This window comes from Drosophila subobscura, chromosome O (assembly GCF_008121235.1).
Source record: "Drosophila subobscura isolate 14011-0131.10 chromosome O, UCBerk_Dsub_1.0, whole genome shotgun sequence".
Lineage (NCBI taxonomy): Eukaryota > Metazoa > Arthropoda > Insecta > Diptera > Drosophilidae > Drosophila > Drosophila subobscura.
This window is the reverse complement of record NC_048533.1, coordinates 14,523,101-14,540,378: the sequence shown is the minus strand read 5'-3', so window position 1 is coordinate 14,540,378 and position 17,278 is coordinate 14,523,101. Positions and strand designations below refer to the sequence as shown.

At 43.4% G+C, this 17,278-nt stretch overlaps 1 protein-coding gene across 1 annotated transcript in view; it reads right to left on the bottom strand.

Moving 5' to 3' along the window:
- The window catches only part of LOC117896500 (protein timeless homolog), a 68,541-nt gene that overhangs the window by 38,527 nt on the left and 12,736 nt on the right, over positions 1–17,278 (bottom strand). The window contains exons 8-11 of the mRNA XM_034804847.1: positions 11,265–11,433; positions 8,896–9,029; positions 8,752–8,832; positions 3,321–3,421 (exon numbers count right to left, since the gene is read on the bottom strand). Coding sequence (XP_034660738.1) covers positions 3,321–3,421; positions 8,752–8,832; positions 8,896–9,029; positions 11,265–11,433 — 485 coding nt within the window. The remainder of the gene's footprint in view (positions 1–3,320; positions 3,422–8,751; positions 8,833–8,895; positions 9,030–11,264; positions 11,434–17,278) is intronic.

Genomic DNA, 17,278 nt, shown 5'->3' with positions numbered 1-17,278 from the left:
AAAATTAAGTTTTCAATTCAATTTGAAATCGAAACAAAGCACACACACACATATGCATGTACGTGTGTGTGTGTGTGTGTGCGCTGTACTGTGAAGTACAACAATAGACAAGTGCTATAAATTATGCAAAGTGTCAATGCTCTTGCCTCATGCTCCTGCCTGCTGCCATTTGCCCTGCCCAAGGGCCCTGTCCCGGCGGCTTGCACAAAGCAAAATTAATATAATGTAAAATAATTAAATGTGACAGGGCAGAGCAGGCACAACTAATTGATACTCATTGTGGCGCCAATTAGTATGTCAAATTCTAGCTCAATTAAATACAGCAAATGCATAGATAAACCTGGCACGTAATCCTCATGATGGTGAAGGATTGCTCGAGAATATTGATTGATGTGTATCATATTTTGAGGCAAATTAACAACATAAAACCTACAGACAACGCTCTAAAAATAGAAGCTGCTGCATTTCTGACTGGTTTTCCTCTCTATCTGTATCTGAGTATGAGTTGGAGTCTGATTCTTATTGTGGTTTTGTCATTTATTTTCATACAAAAGTTGTGCTTTTTGCATCTGCAGAGGAAGACTTTTAAATTGTTTATTTATAACAATTTTAGCAAACAATTTTTGAATTTGTAGAAATTGCGTTTATCTGTTTGGTTTGTCTTTTTCGCTATGTTTAAGCAAAGCTTTATGGAAAAAACACCTACACCCATGTCGAACACAACCCCCTTGCACACCCACAGGGTAGCAGGAATACAGAAAAAAATACATATATTAATTAAAGCCAAACCACAGGCAGAGCGAGAGCACACAACATGCAGTTTTGCGGTTGCCGGTAATTAATAAAATGTACGGCTGCAACAAGCAAGCGGCGGAGAGTCACGGAGGAGACCTAGTCAATGGCCACTTTGGGGACTTTTTCCTTTTTTTTTTAACATTAGCATGTACATTTTACACACACTCGTGCATAACATGCACATGTACAATGTACATTTGTTTAAGCGGATGTTGAACTTTTTTTGGGTTGTTAAATTGCATATTGTTGCAGCCGGGAAAACTGTCAACTGACCATCAATCTATTGACGGCCGGCGGGCGATAAGCTGCCCCATCAAATCCCTTGGTCGGGTACAGAACGGTTCACGCTGTTTGAGGGGGACTTAACGAGCTCAGCCCTTTGAAGAGCAACAGAAAAAAAAAAGCGATGACGCAGACACAAAGGAGGGTTTCAAATGCTTTAAGCACTGCGATTGGAGGCGAACTCTTTCATGTGGACACCCGGACGGACAATGCATGCGCTTCAAGGCACAGACAGCGGCCCAAAAAGGATGCCAAGAGGATGAGCCAGGAGTAAGCCATTGTGCAGACATTGTTCAATCCATTTGGTAAAGCAAAATGGGGAAATGCTGCTTTAAAAACAATTTCTAAGTTGATTTAGAATGAAGGCAAAGGAAAGTACTACAAAAAATACTCATAAAATTATAAAAGATACCAAAAAATACCAAAAGACTTCTACAAAAATCTTTTTATAGATTTAAAAATACGAAAAATACTACAAAATACTAAACAAACCCAAAAAATACTAAACAAAATCCTAAAATTAGTCAGTTGACTTAAACATTATCATTTAATGAACCACTTTTAGGTCAGAAATTACTCTCTTGGGAATCTGTTGGTAATAAATGTGAAGGAATGTACCTCGGTAATTCCTATAACTACTTCTTGGCCATGTATGACATGGTTAAGTGCAGCAGCTACAATTTCTTAAGGCGCCTTCTCAGATTAATGACACTCTTTCAGTTCTTAAAAGTGCATTTCAGCAGTTTAACTTTACTTGACTATCAAAAAACTTACACTAGAAGTAAAAAGAAGTATCTCACTCTGCCCATAACTCGTGCATTAAAGACCGAACCGAAATTCTTGATATAAGTTGCCTTCCCAACAGCGGAAATCATAAATTTCGCACACAAAAATCTCGATTAACTGCACGGCGCAGCAAAAGTTGAAAACTTTGCCGTTGGCAGCGAGTCTTCTTCACCGTCTCCCCAGCATCACCATCTCCAACGTCCTTGTACTGTATATATATTTCATACAAGAAAAAAAAGTGTCAGCCATGGATGCGCGCTTTAAAACGCTTGTCAGGGAAAAGTTTTCGCTGCCACAGAGAACTGCAGTGCAGTGCAGCGATAAGGTATATGGGGATACTCGAGTGCAGCGCAGGAACGCTATTATTATTATTATTATGTATATGCATAGATACTCCTCTGTATTTGACGAGCACGTCACAACAGCGCAAAGCCCGAAAGCCATTATCCTTGTCTAAGCAAAGAAATCGAGGCAGCTTTTGGCAGTTTCAGGTGCGCCCCCAACGAGATGGCAAATTGAAAAGTCATGTCAGGCTAAGGTGGAGGAAGATCCCGGAAGAGAAAGGCACTGACTCGTGCTTGACGCTGGAAAATATGGAAAAAATATGGACGGCGAATTGTCAACGCTCCCCGCTCCGCTGGGTTGGCCCGAATCAAAACAGAAAATTTCACAAGCCAATGCACTTGGCAGGCAAACGGGCGGACGGGCGGTCGGGCGGGGGCGGTGTAAACAAAAAATGGAATAAAACAATTACGCGTTTAATATATTTTCATTTAGTGGACCCAAGCCAAGGGACACACAAAAACAGACGCTGAGAAGGGAGCTCCTTCTATGCTGGCTCTCAGTTTGTATTTTTTCCTTTTAATGAAGCGCAAGAATTTCTGTTGGATAATTTGTTAAGCGCAGCTCGTTGGCCAGCGGGAGAGCAGAGCAAAGAGGATGCTTGGCCAGCGGGAGAGCAGAGCAAAGGATGGCTGGCCAGAAACGCAAAAAGCCAAAGCCAAGCCGGCACAAAACTTAGACAATGCCAAGCGAAATGCAACAAGGACATGCACAGAGACAGAGATAGAAACACAGAGAAAGAGACAGAGACAGAGAGAGCTGAAAAGTTGCGCTATAATTTGGCTTATTTTCAGCCAGCAAATTTATAGAGTGGAGAATGCAAAATACTGCACCGGAAGTGGCCCCAACTGTCCAGGACGCAGCAGCAGCAGCAGGAGCAGCCCGAAGGACTAGGGACGGCACGAGCCAGGAGACAGCAAAAAATAACGAAGACAGCAGACAGCGCAGACAGCAGACAGCGCAAGATAAATGACACGCAAAAGCCAAGTGGCAGATTTTCATTTTTAATTAAAACAACGGTCAGACGGAAGGTTCCTGGTCGGTGGTGCTCCCTTCATAATGCACCGTAATAAACAATAATTAAAATGTTGCCCCCAACCCCATTCTCGACTCACCTGTTGTAATATTGTGCATGAAAATCTCACGCAAGAGCAGCAGCTCATCTTTGGGCTCCGCGGCAGGAGCGCCAAACACATCGTTCTCCGGCCAGACCTCCCTGCAGCATGCACAGAGAAAGAGACGCGAGGATGGAAAGAGAGAAAGAGTAGAAAACAGAACGTTAGTGGAGGAAAATAGATTGCAAATACGTAGGTACATCTATTTACAAGGAGCGTGGCACGTGCAGCGTGCAAGCACAGAAAAAATTAATTATGACTGGGAAGGTTCTCTGGGTTCCCTGGGAGTTGCTGCCATTATGGCAGCTTATTGGAAAGCAATGTTATGGGGAATATTAAATCGTGAAGTTTGCAATATAAAATGGTTGTAAAATGTGATTCAAATCAATAATTATATAGAGCATTAGTCAGGAGAAAACTTATTGCATAAATCTAAAACTATTATTCGTATTTTTAAGGGTGAACGCGGAAGCAGTTTTCCTGTTTTCTCATAAAACTATGTCGAAGATTCCTATAAATGTTCCCTTTTCAGAAAGTTGTGCATTTTTTCATAAATTCTGTTAGTGTTGTGCATTGATTGAGAATGGAGTTGGTTAGCTTTTTGCTGACTTTAGCCAATTGAGCTAAATTTTTAATCAAATTTATGCTAGAAAATTCCTTTTGCTGTAACATTCACTGATTATTTGTAGTGAGTTTATCCCGCTAAGCTCAGCAACCGAAATTCCAACAGAATACATTCATTTATGCCTGATTTTAATCCTCATTAGCGACTAACAAAACTGCAGCATAAGCTAAACTGAGCTAAACTTTGCTTCAAATCGATTTTCAAGCTGCAAATTCAGCGTGAAGAACGTGAATCGACAAGCCTATACAAATCATTCGCACCCTAACCCCTATGATCACCATCAGCATTCTCATCAACAGCATCAGCACGGCTTGGGGGGGGGCGGAGTGCAGCGCTGGCAACAACAATGCCTGAAATAACAAGCGACTCTGGCCAGCGTCAGGCTGCTGCTGCAAAAATTCGAACACTGCAGCAAGCAAGGATGCAACAAGCAAAGCTTTTAGCTCTCGCAAACTGAAATTGATGCGTTTAAAATTGCGTCTCATGTGTGCAGCATGCAGCATGCAGCAGCAGCAGCAACCAAACGGCAACGAGGACCACCAAGCTCAGGCTCTGGCTTGCACTTTCGCCTCGCTCTCTCTCTGTGTGTCGGTCCAAAATAATCCCCCACCATTCCTGGTGATGCAAGCAACCGCCGCCTGCAGGCTTTTCGCAACGTTGCCCGCTGTTAATTTAATATTTGAAAGCAGCTTAAAATGCAACGCACAGCAAAAACATAACGAGAAAGAGATAGTGACGTTCGTTGCTTCCCACCCCCTTACTCCAATTATAAACTGGCCTTCAGGCAGTGTGTCAGTTTTCCTCTTTGGCATATCAGACGGCAACAGACACAGCCACCCACAGACACAGTGCGGAGGCGCAGTGGACTGCCGAAGACTGCCTAAGCGACATATTTATGCTTATTTGTTCATGTTCGTAGGCGATAGTGCTGCAACTTATGCTTTTCGCTGTCGCCCAGCCAATAAATTGATAGACACCACGCTCTACAGAGCAGCTTCCTTGCAGCAGCCAAAAGTGCCAGTGCAGGCGGGTGCTCGACTAAAGGATACCCGAAAATGCAGACAAAAGGCGCACATAATATTTTTAATTAAGGTTTAACCTAGAGGCAGGACATACAGAATTGCAGGGAAGATAAACTTGTTCTTTACGTATTTATTTCATATTTTTGGCTACCAGTTAAGCATCATATTTTGATGTTGAAAAACTAAAGCCTCGTAGTCAACCAAACAACCTTTTATTCCGCTTCCTACCGTGCCTCAAAATTGGAACAGTGGTTCCATTGGGCTGTTCGTTAGTTGCGTTTCGTTTTGTAATCCTACGGGTGCCATTTTTAGAGGTCCAACAACAGTTGCAAGCAACAGCAACAGCAACAATAGTGCAGCATCATTGTGGTTGTGGCAGTGGCCGCGGCAGTGGGGTTCCGTATTTTTGGTTTACATCAACATTTGTGTGCGTTCATTTAAAAGTTATGCGACATATTCTGTGAATAACTTTTGCAGTGTCAAACCCAACGCACCCCACAGCCCACACTCCCTCCCAGTCCGACCCCAGTGGCAGCGCAACGACGATAATTAGCGGTTTTTGCATGGCGGTTTTGGTCATGGGACGAACTATTGGTTAATTATAAACCATGAAAAAATCTATGAAAAACCAAAATCAAAGTGGTGGCCGGACAGAGCAACTTTTCGGTGCTGGCTTTTAACTTAGATTAAGTCCCCCCGCATTGTCTCTCGCAACGGCAGATAAATTGTTTTATGCAGAGAACATTTTATAATCACATTGAGGCACAATCACATTAATTATAAATCGATGTGCATGCCAGGGCAGCAGCAAGGATTATTTGATGGCATCAAATTCCCGGAACAACATTGCCGAGACAAATCCAGTGATTAAATTTATAATATGTTATAACGAGCTGTTCAAGGTATTTATTTCGTGCACATATTTTCGTTGGTCAAACTAAAATGCCGACATTTAATATTCACGTGATTAAATGTGTGCAACCGCATAGCTGATTTCGGATATTAATTGCAATGAAACGGATTTGTTTTAGTACCCTCAAAGATCTCACTTTCAGTGCCATGGATGATGACCATTGGCCACTGGCTGGAATTTTTCTAAGCATTTTTATTTGAAGTTTATGATTACTGCCCTTTTGGTTCCTCCTACTTTAACGCAAATGAATTTTGTGTTGATTTGAAAAACACAAGCTGCACGGCAGCTTTTGCTCGTAAAAGCAGCAAAATGCTAAATATTCACAGTCAACAAAGTCAACAAGAAATGCAGCCATAGAAGGAGCAGGAGCAGCAGCGGGAACCACGGGGCAGTAGCAAAGCCAAACCCAAGAGCTGGAGCTGCAGCTGGAGCTGGAGCTTTCCCCGTTGCTATGCTAAATAAGCGCATCAGCAGACGCTTAAATAAGCTTAGTTAAGAGCTCCAGCCGTAGCTGCGGGGGCAAGACGAGTGGGGGGGTAAAAGAACTGAAAGTTCCAACCAAAGTGAAGTTTGAATAAACATTTTGCGCATTTACTTCACTTAAAAGTTGGTTTTTTTTCCCATTGCTGACATTTCTGTGCACCCATTAAGCCAGATGTAGGAAGAAAAAACCCCAAAAGCGTTTCCAATTTCATTTCTTCTTTTTATACAAAAACTAAATACGAAAAAACCCCCATCTAATAGTGTGACTTGGCAACTATTTAAAAATGCTGGACACACACATGCAGAAATGGACTTACATTTGTACATACATCATGCATACATTTTTACATATGTACATAAATGCCGGGCCAGACACAGCCCAGTGCGAGGAATTTGTTTTGCGAGCGACTCGAGTTTATTTTCAATATTTTGTTTACCCAAAAATGTTCTCTATATGCTAGAAAAACAGTATAATATACTAGAAGAGATGAGAGTTGGTGGATCTTGGCTGAGTCGAAGCGCGGAATACACTAAACAGAAACAGTTTCTATGACAGAAACATGTAAATGTTGGATACATAGAAAAATGTGTGAAATCTTCACATTTTCCATGCGAATTATAGCTTGATTTTGATACATTCGATTCATGTTTGGTTTTGGTTCATGCTTTCTATAGCAGAAACACAAATGATAGCTCCCAAATCTCCATCCCTTGCCATTGATACATTTTTAGTACCAAAACTTGTCAGTCTCTCGCTTTCATAGTGTATGCAGCAAGCAGCAAAGTGAGAGTGTAACTGTCCCGAGCCGTGAGTGCTAGGCAACGGGGGCACAAAAAGTTCCAGACAATGGCCAGACAAAAGTGGGAGTTACGTAGAGACGTGGGCCATGGGTCGTGGGCCGTGGGCCGTGCAAGTGGCATTACTCGTGGCAGTGGGAGTGCACTGCTTTGGGTCTGCTCTCTCTCTCTCTATATGCATATCGCATTTTAATTTATTAGCACAAAAAGCGTCTAGACCTTTTTAAGCTGCCACTGCAGAGCAGGGCAACAGGCAAAAATTCTGTACATAATAATACAAAAAAATGTATGTATGTTGGCAACAATTAAAATGTACATAAATTTCAAGGAAAGTTTGACAATTGCAATTGCACAAAGGAACAGAGAGAGGAACTGACAGAATAACTCTTTGCCCCGAATGGAAACGAAAGACAGTGTCGAACCGCTTGAGCGGCAGACAAATACACAGCATCCAGCATTGAGAGTTGCTGACTATTTGCAGAGGCAGGGAGTGAGCCTTTGAGACGAACTCCGACCGGGACCAGCATGCAGCAGGTGGAAAATTTTAATGAGGTTGTAATTAAATGACTTGGAAATATTTAAAACCACGTTTTCGATTGCTCTGTCAGCCTTTGAGTACACGACATCTGTCGTGGAGGATGCTGCTGGTTCTGGCCCTGCTGCCTGCTGTCTTGTGTCGCTTGCGCTGTGTTGGCCTTATTTAAATGTTGACGCGCAAAAGATAAATTATTTTCACGCAATTTTCCAGCACAAACAATAAACATTTCTTGGGCGCGTCTTCAATGAGCTTTACATAATTGAGCGGGCAATTAAATTGAAAGGCAGGCAGGCAGGCAGGCGGGCATATCCACTGAACCCTGAGCCAGCTACGGCGCTGTCCTTCGCCATGGCCGCTGCGGTTTGTTGACTGAAAAATTGCACACGAGAACGAGACAAAACCCCAGGCTCGAAATTGCATTGCCCACAGACCACAGAGCCATCAGTACACCACCTTTCCTCCCTCTTTCGTTCTCATTATCAGGCGGAGCAGACCAAGGAAGGACATGGAGCACAATGCCTCGCGCGGCCATTATCTGTAGTTACCTGGCTGTGGAGAAGGAGTGAGCAGCCTGCCTCGTGCTCTGCCTTAACAATAAATAAAAACTATTTAATTTAAGGGCTGCCCAGACTCGGAGCTCACGCAGACTCTCGCTCCAGAGAAAATTCGAGGAGTAAACAGGAAGAGAATAAAATTCGATAAAGGCCAGCCAAGTGGGACAAAAGCCCAGAGAATGCCGGAACCGAGAAGGTTGAACCAAGACCAAGCGTTTATATTTATTCCATTTTTACTAGAGTTAATTTATTATGCGAATTGCTTTGTACCTTTTTCGCAGAGCTACGCGCAGCGATGCGGAGAGCGCGGACTGGGAGGACCAACCCGCAATAGTCAATGTCAAGTTATTAAAAGAGGAATTTTCAAAAGGGGATTACGGCTGCAAGTTGTTGCTCAATTTGATGGCAAAGTTCACTACGGCAACGCGGCTTCACAGGGGACAGGGACAGCCAGCGAGCGGCTTAAATAACATTTTGATGCCCCAGCCAGACACTCACCTGGCAGCACGGAGCAGGGCGATGGCCTGCTCCAATTTCTCGGTGCGCAGCATTTTATTTATGCGAATCATGCAATCCTCGCTGTAAGTAAGGAAGAACCGAGAAAATATAATAGAAAAAAGGTGTACCATTGGCTCTACTAACCGCTGATCATCGATTGACTTGTCGGATGCCGCATCAAAGGGTATGGGCAGCTCCTCCTCGGGCAGGTTGACTCCTCCGTAGAGCACGGTGCAGACTTCCGATGCCATTTCGGCCCATTTGCTCGATAATTCATCCTGCAATTATGCAACAATCAATTATTTATGAAACTGAATAGATAATCAACAGAAGCAGTGTAAAAATGCTGAATATGGCAAAAAATTAATTCCACGGATATGCAATAGTAATTATAACCAAATATCTAATAACATTTGTCGGCCATTTGCAAGTGACAAGAGACAAAACCTGCGCAAAGTTAAAACATTCAATAAAACACACGCCACACATTTCGATAGAGATTAAAATGCAAATAAAATGATTTTCATAATTGGAATTTTTATTAAAGCTTCCCAAACAAAAGCACACAAACAAAGGAGTATTACGATTTAGTCATGGATTTTGGCAAGTATTTGGCGTTACTTTAGGCTCTATACTGAGTCCTGTCATATAGGAACAGCGCTCATTCCGCTCTATATAATTGCATTTCTTCATTAAGCACAAGCTGAATAATTTCTTATTATTATTCGCAGCCCAAAAACATGTTAAGAGTATTCCGCTGCTGTGGCCTGATTTCCTACCCGATTATTTGTTGTATAATTTGCATAAAAGAAAATAATTGTAAACCATTGTTTTCGCATTTTTTTCCTTGTTGTCGTTGTTTTTGCCTTATCGGTTCTGTTAACAATGCATATTAATTGAACACCGATGGCTGGTCTGACGAGGAGCGTCGTCCTTCTAAATACAAGGACATTGGCATATGGCAAAAGCATTTTCATTTCATTAAATTGCAAAATCAATGGCAAGGCAATGGAATATCCCTCTGCATGCAGGGTACTCGAAAAGGTATATCCACGCACTTTTATTCAGTTAATAATTATTTTTCCATCGTTGGAAAATGTGCGACAAACATGACTTGCAGGTATCGTTTTTCCGGTAAACTCTTTCGGGATTTTTCCTTGTTTTTTTTCGCAATGCTTTTGTTTGCCTTCCACGTTACACAATTTTATACATTTTGTTTATCGCTCGTTTAACTTTTGTTTGCTGAAAAAGGGAAGGAACATGCAAATATTTGTGCCTGTCTGTGTGTGTGCGCTTCTCTCATGTTGTTCATGCTCGCCGGCAATGACAAATATTTATAAATTAATTGTTGAAAAATTGATGCGCGAAATGCGTGTGTGCGTTTGGCACGGCAATATAAAAACAACAACAATTCAAATAAATATGTCAAAATGGTGCACAATCGAAGGTTGTGGCATGAAAGGCATTCTTTCAGTCCACAAGGCAGTGTCGGTATCGGTGTCCGATCCGCATCCATGTCCTTGTCCGTGCCCTTTGACCAGCTTGCGGCCAGCAGGCTAAAAACGGCGGCCACAAAGGGGAAACAAAAAAATAATAAAGCTAAGCGGCAGCCCGACTGCCTGTGCAGGTTCTACACAGTTGCGGCAAAGGCCAGCCGTCGACAGTCGGCATGCAGCGGTCCCTGTGTCCAGTGGCCAGTGGCCGGAAATCACGCTCAGCGGCGCGTCCTGTCCCAGCGCGACAAAGTGTAGAAAAAACAAAAGATGGTTAGAAATAGAAGAGCGGGGGCTAGGAAAAAGAACTTGCCACTACGCACCGAAGATACTCTAAGCTTTGATTTTTCAGTAGAAGAAATTATGGAACTTCTTTTTAGGTATATTTGCATTAACTAAACATAAAATCTAGCAAGTAAAACCTGCCTTAAAAATCGTAATATTTTATTGCTTGTGCTAACCACCCTACCCTTGCTCTCCTTAGAGTATTTCCGTAAAACAAACAAAAAGTCTGAGCCGCTTGAAAAGGGTCAAAGCGGCGGAAAAACAACAGAAGCGAGCTTGGACCCAGCACCCAAAGCTTCGCACAATATGCACGTGTGTGTGTGTGTGTGTGTCGGTGTGTCCGCGTGCATGTGGTAAGGTCACATTCAGTTGCATAGAAATAATACGCATATACACACAGAAAACAACTGCAACCCGCGCAAAATCATCGCCTAGAAGCTGCTCTTGCCTTTTTGTTTCTCTCTTTTTTTGGATATATTTTCACTCAATTAAATTTCACGATCGTACGCATAAATCTTCAACCATGCCAGCCAGCATAGACGACAATTGTTTTTGTTCGTTTTTTTGCGTCCTTTTTAATACATTTTATTGGCAATTTAGAGTATGTTTTATGGCTGGCACAGCGGGCGTTGAACACCAGCAGTAGCCCCGAGTAAAGTTATTTAATGCGGCAATTTATTTTTAAACATTTAACCAAAAATGTATTTATATATATTTTAATTTAGCTGCTCTTACCTCCGTGGGCTGTGGGGCCGCTGTTTGTTTGGTTTTGGCCTTCGGCTGTTTCTTCCTGCGGCCCCCAGCGACGCGCCGCTTGTCCTGAACAACGACAGAGTCCTGGCAGAATCGCTCCATCATTTTAATGAAAACGTTGGCCGTTTCCACCACATCGCGCAGGAAGACCCTAAAAGAGAGGGAGAGAGAATGGAATAGTTAACAAAATGAAAATATATTGTAATTAAATTTTTTATTATCCATGTATACGCATCGAAATTGAATTTGTTACATGTCGACCACCTCCCCTATGCAAAATGCATGCCACATGCTCAAAATTCAATTAAATGTGGCAAATGTATGATTTTTTCAATCGCTTCCATCATTTCCTGCCTTTTCAACGTACATTTTTGTGTTTGTTTTTTTGTGTCATCGTCCAGTGCAATTTCCATGTTGCCAGCTTAATGGAGAAATATTTATGTTCATCCCAAACCGCCAACAATTAACCAGCTGGATATCACGATCAGCCCAAATACGCAAATTCCAGTTATGGCGCAAGAGAGAACTAATAACATAAATTCTTTAAAGAATTTTCAATCAATTTTTACCACTCATTCAGCTTTTATGCGAACAAATCAAAGCCGAACATCAATAACCTTTTCAGGCAGCTCCGAAATATTTATTGAATATCATCGAGCACATTAAATAGGGGAAAAGGCTGGCCCGCCCACAGCCACAGCCACTCCATTCCACCCACCAACCACAGCGCCTGAGTCTGAGCCTGAGGCCACCCCGTTGTCGGGACTAACTAACCTAACTGGATTCAAAGGGTCGGCGGCACACAAGGACAGACCTTTTCTGACTGATGATGTGGCCTCTGCCTCTGCCCCCGCCCCTGTGTCTGTATCTGCCCTTTCCTTTGCCTTCGCTCTTGTTGGCCGCTGTCGAGGCCGATGACGCCTCCAATTAGCAAATTACCCTTAGAATGGGGAAAAAGGCCCGAAAACCGTAACAAAAAACGGGCAAAAGACAGCCGCGAAACTGCCAAAATCAGCTGCCGCTATGCAGGGCCAAACTTCCGCTTTGTTTTTAGCCAAACAAAAAAATGAAAGCCTGCGTCATTGTGCACGTCAATTTGTTAAAATGATTGATTGCCGTTTGAATAATGAAAATCGCGCGAGTCACACAAAAGGACAATTCAAAGCCAGAAAATATGCAAAATAGGCGGGCAATGATGGGCCAAATATACACACGCACTCGTAAATCAGAATGGGCAACGAAGCAATTCCTAAAACTATACGGATGAGGAAACAAGAAACGAAATGCATTAAAGCTGACTAAATTTAATTTTTGTGTTTTATGTGTATGTAGCTAAAACGAGGAGAAACCGTGAGAAACCTTTACCGTGTAAAAAAACAGTAAATGTTTGTGCTCTCTCTTACCTCTGCCATAACGTTTTGCTGCTCCTCTGCCTCACACATGAGAAGTCAAAGATTTCGTGGTTACGTCGGACGAATAAACGAGACCGTGAGACAATTATCGAAAGATCGATTTACGAAACGAATACGAAAACGAAAACGCACTGGCACAACAATAGGAATTGAAATCATTTTAAGCACATTCGAATGGGAGCACATATTTTGGGTAGATTAATATAAGATGAGGCATAACGGGACTGAAGCTCGAGAGTGAGAGAGAGAGCCAGATCGCCAAGACCTCACCTCCCTCACACAATGAAACACTTGAGTCGAGAGAGCGTCGACACGCTGCACCCCCTCTTTTCTTATTGCTTTTCTCCTCTTCTTCACATTGGGTATATTGCACACACAAATACACGTACACACATTGCCAGAGATCACGACACACTTGTAACACTTCACTTTCACTGATTTATTATTTTTCCTTCGCCGCTTTGCTTTTTGAATGCCATACGATAGATAGAGAGAGAGAGAGAGCGTCGACACGCTGCACTTGCTCTTTTCGTACTGCGCTTCTCCTCTTCTTCGTATTGGGTGCGGGGGTGGGCACGATGCAAGATTCTGCTATGCATTTCTTGCACACACACAAGCACACGAATCCACATTGCCGGAGATCACGTGAACGAGAAAAAAAATGTACAATCTGCATCAATTGCGTAATATACTTGTAACACTTCACTTTCAGGAATTTGCTTATTACGCCTTCGCCGCTCTGCCTTTTGGAAGCCCTTTTTAAAAACTGCACACTACACTGCATTGCACCACACCAAGCCACTGCATCACAACACTTCAACACAACACTGCACTACAACACTACACTGCACTGCACAACTGCGCGACAATTTTTCATCCAATTCCCGATTTTCGCGACCCGAAACGCGGAACTAAAACCACGCGCTTGCACCGAAAAATTTAAAGTGAAAGAGCGGCGCAGCTTTGCATGCGTAGGTGGCTTGGCTTCTAGAACATTCCATCTCTCTTTCTGATGCGCTTCCCAATTGCCCTCTCATTTGACTTTGACATTTGTGTTCTGCCTCTGCTACCTCAAGAGAGCGAAGCTTTGTGCGTTTGCTGAGTTTTAATGCAACGGTGAATGGTAAGAAGGGGAAAGTACTATGCTTCTGGGTTGGCATGTGGTGGGAGAGGGGAGAAGAAGCTGAGCAGAGGACAGCATGGAATGCTCGAGAAGCAAAGCTTCTCTGCCGTCCGAAAATGAGGTGTGAGAGCGGCTCCAACATACTCGCAGAAGCACTTTTTAATTGCTCTCTCGTTGTAGTTTGACTTTTTGTGTTGTGCGTTTGTGCCTTTGTGACTTGTCAATGCAACGGTGAATGGCTAGAAGGGGAAAGTGCTGTGCTGTGCGCCCTCTTGGAATGGCATGGGATGGAAGAGGCGATCGAAAGCAACGCAAAAACAAATGTTCTTCTTATGTGTGTGAGAAAAGAACAGCAAATGCAGTAGGAGACAAAAGCTAAGTGGGGGAAGAAACCAGAAAAAACCAGAGTAGATATTTTTCATTCTCCCACTAATGAATGTGTATGTGTATAGGCTGCCCAGTTCGAGCTGAATAATCTGGGTTCCGACTTTTAACATGATTTCCCAATATTTGCATACATGTGACCCATTTACATTTCGCGTCAAGCCCTTCCGCGTTCACTCTAACAGCCAGGACCGGATCCGGGTACCGGCTCTCAGTTCCATGAAATGGTTAAATCGCGTTGCCAGCGGAAAATGTTAAACTTTCGAAAAGGTCGTCAACGAAGTCGCCGTTCAAAATTTATGCAAATTCATTGCAAATTTTAATGCCAGCAGCCACCAGCAACAGCATTTTGAAATGCGGTCAACGTGCCGTTCGGCGCTGCCCAGCGCCGCACGGAAAAGGACAAAACAGAAGCCAACCTGTGATCATCATGGCAACGTAGCTGCGTTCGGGGAAATGAATTTGTAATGTGAAGTGGTTATCCGGCATTCCGGGTAAACAGGAATCGATGGCGTAGATAGACATTTAGCCAAATGAAACACGCAAATAATTCAAAAGCTTTGAGTTTCTGAGAACGAAATAAAAGAGAGGGACTGAAGAGAGTCAAAACTGCTCAAAGCAATAACGCGATTGTGAGTTGTGATTTCGTTGCATGTGAGAGAATAGACGAATATTAAATGCTCTTAAGAAATCAGATGAAGTTAATATTCGACGCTCTTTCTTAAACATACACAGACTCCAGCTTTATGTCACTGTATCAATGAACCATCTGCAACCCAGTAGTTCGTCTGCATATAGGAATTTGGCTCCTCAAATTACTACACACAATTAATGCTGCAATAAATTAGACAGTCTTAATTGAGCTAGAAATTCAATGGGACAACATAAACCATCTGTTGAGCAAATGCCCCTCTCAACATTCACCAGCCAATTCGAGGATATTTAGCCATTTGTACCGATCAAGAACTGTCAGCAATGGACCACAACTCTGACAGCCAGTGCGGAACGGGGCTGGTGGTGGGGCACGATGATGGCTTTGGGCAGCAGCAAATTGATGATAAAAGGAGTCAGTTGACTGCAAGGCGTAACTGATACGATATGAGGAGAGGAGAGGAGAGGAGAGAGCAAAGAGAGAGAGATTGTGTTTGAGTGTGTGGCAGTGTAACCGTGAGCGGATGGGTGTGTGAGTGTGTGTGGTGCACATTTGATGATAACTCAAATGTGAAACGAATCAAGCACATCCATGCTACCGACGCCGACGTTACCGCAAAGATGTCTGTGGTCGTCGCCTGCATCGGTGGTGGCAGCGTTAACAGCAGTCGAAGCGTAAAAACTGCTGGCAGAACGAGCCAGAGAAACGGAACGGAGAGCCGAAGGCAGTGCTCTGCCCGTGCGCTAGAGCTGATGCTGCCTGCTGCTGGTGGCGTTTGCTGGCAGGTTGCGGGTATCTGACCACAACGCCAAGCAACCGCAAGCAGTAGAAGCAGCAGCCAGCAGCCAGCAGCCAGGTGGGTCGTGGGTGGGTTGCATAACATATTGCATGCCACAAACCATTTTACAAGCGCACGCAAATCGATTGCCCCATCCACCCCTCCTAATGATGCGCAGGTGCAAATCGAGTCCCAGCACCCCCACCCCCTGCCCCACCCACTCGCATCCTTGGACCGCGCCAGCTCAAGCACATGTGGCGGCAGGACAAAGATAAATCGTTAATAAATTATTTATAATTAATTTGTATGTGAGGGGGCGCGGTTTTGTAACTTCTTGTTGGCTGGCTGGCTGCCGCCTGATTTGATATTCGCGTTTACGTTGATTAAATGGACGACAGGCCGCCACCGTGCACGGAGGGAGCAGAAGAAGTTGAAGTAGCCCCATAGAAGGTTGAGCAAAATTAATTAGAACACTTGGGTGTTGGGTAGGGAGTGGGGTAGGGCTAGGGAGTGGGGTAGGGGCCAGCCAGCTTAGGTCAATGCTTGGAGCTTAGGAGGGGTTGTGCAGGGGTTGTGCTGGGGGTTTGTCTTCGCGCCGACTTTGAGCGCATGTTGAATAAATGATAAAATGTAATTGCGCCCAGACTGTGACTCCCACTTCGACACAGGCAGACGCACATTTGTGGCTTGTTGTTGTTGTTGTTGCTGGCATAAGACGTTTATAATGAAAATATTATTAATTATGACAGCGTAGCAACAGCAACAACAACAACAACAATGAGTGATGGGCCCGCGATTGCAGCAGCAGGGCAATAATCTGACCCCCTCCGCCCTGTGTGGGCTGCCGGCACTCATCAATTATTCATCTTGACAACGAAAATCTTTAATCTGTCGAGTGCTCCGAACACTGATTGCAGTTCAAAAGGCAGAGCACTCGCAATTTACATGATTGCCAGCCAATTGAATGCCCGCCCGCTGGATCAGCTACATATTTAATCGATTTAATTCTTTAGAGGCAACATCTACTATTTTCTCACTCGATTCCCATTAATCATGCTCCAATTAACCAGCCAGCCAGCCAGCAGCCAGCCAGCATCCACAGCTGCATGTACGGATATATTTCACAATTTGCATCCGCAATTGGAACAACTCGCACCGCCCCGAACCCCGGCTGCACTCTGTCAATTTCATGTTTGCGCGCTAAATTAATTTAGTCAAAGCTTTGAAATTGCCAGTCCTCAAACTAACAGACACACTGACTAGGAGCTGGACACACACACTAGCTGATAGTTGACACTCAAAACCCCCCAACGATGGCAACAGGCAACTGACAACAATTTGTGCATTTGCTTGTGGCACAGTGGTAGGCAAACCAAAAGGTATTTTGAGTTAACATAAATAACAAAAAAATATTAGAAATATTTTCTAAGCTAAACGCATTTTTGGGAGTTTTTGAGAAGGTGGAATAAAAAAATTCGTGCACTTTCTTACTAAATAAAGAACATTATGGAAAAGGAAAGTCTAGCTGCAGGGTGTTACTCATTTAAACACTAACTAATAATACAAATAAATAGATTTTTCCAATCATTGATAGATGCCAAGCAATCCCATGATTTGTTACTGTTTTTACATATTTTTATGTATCTT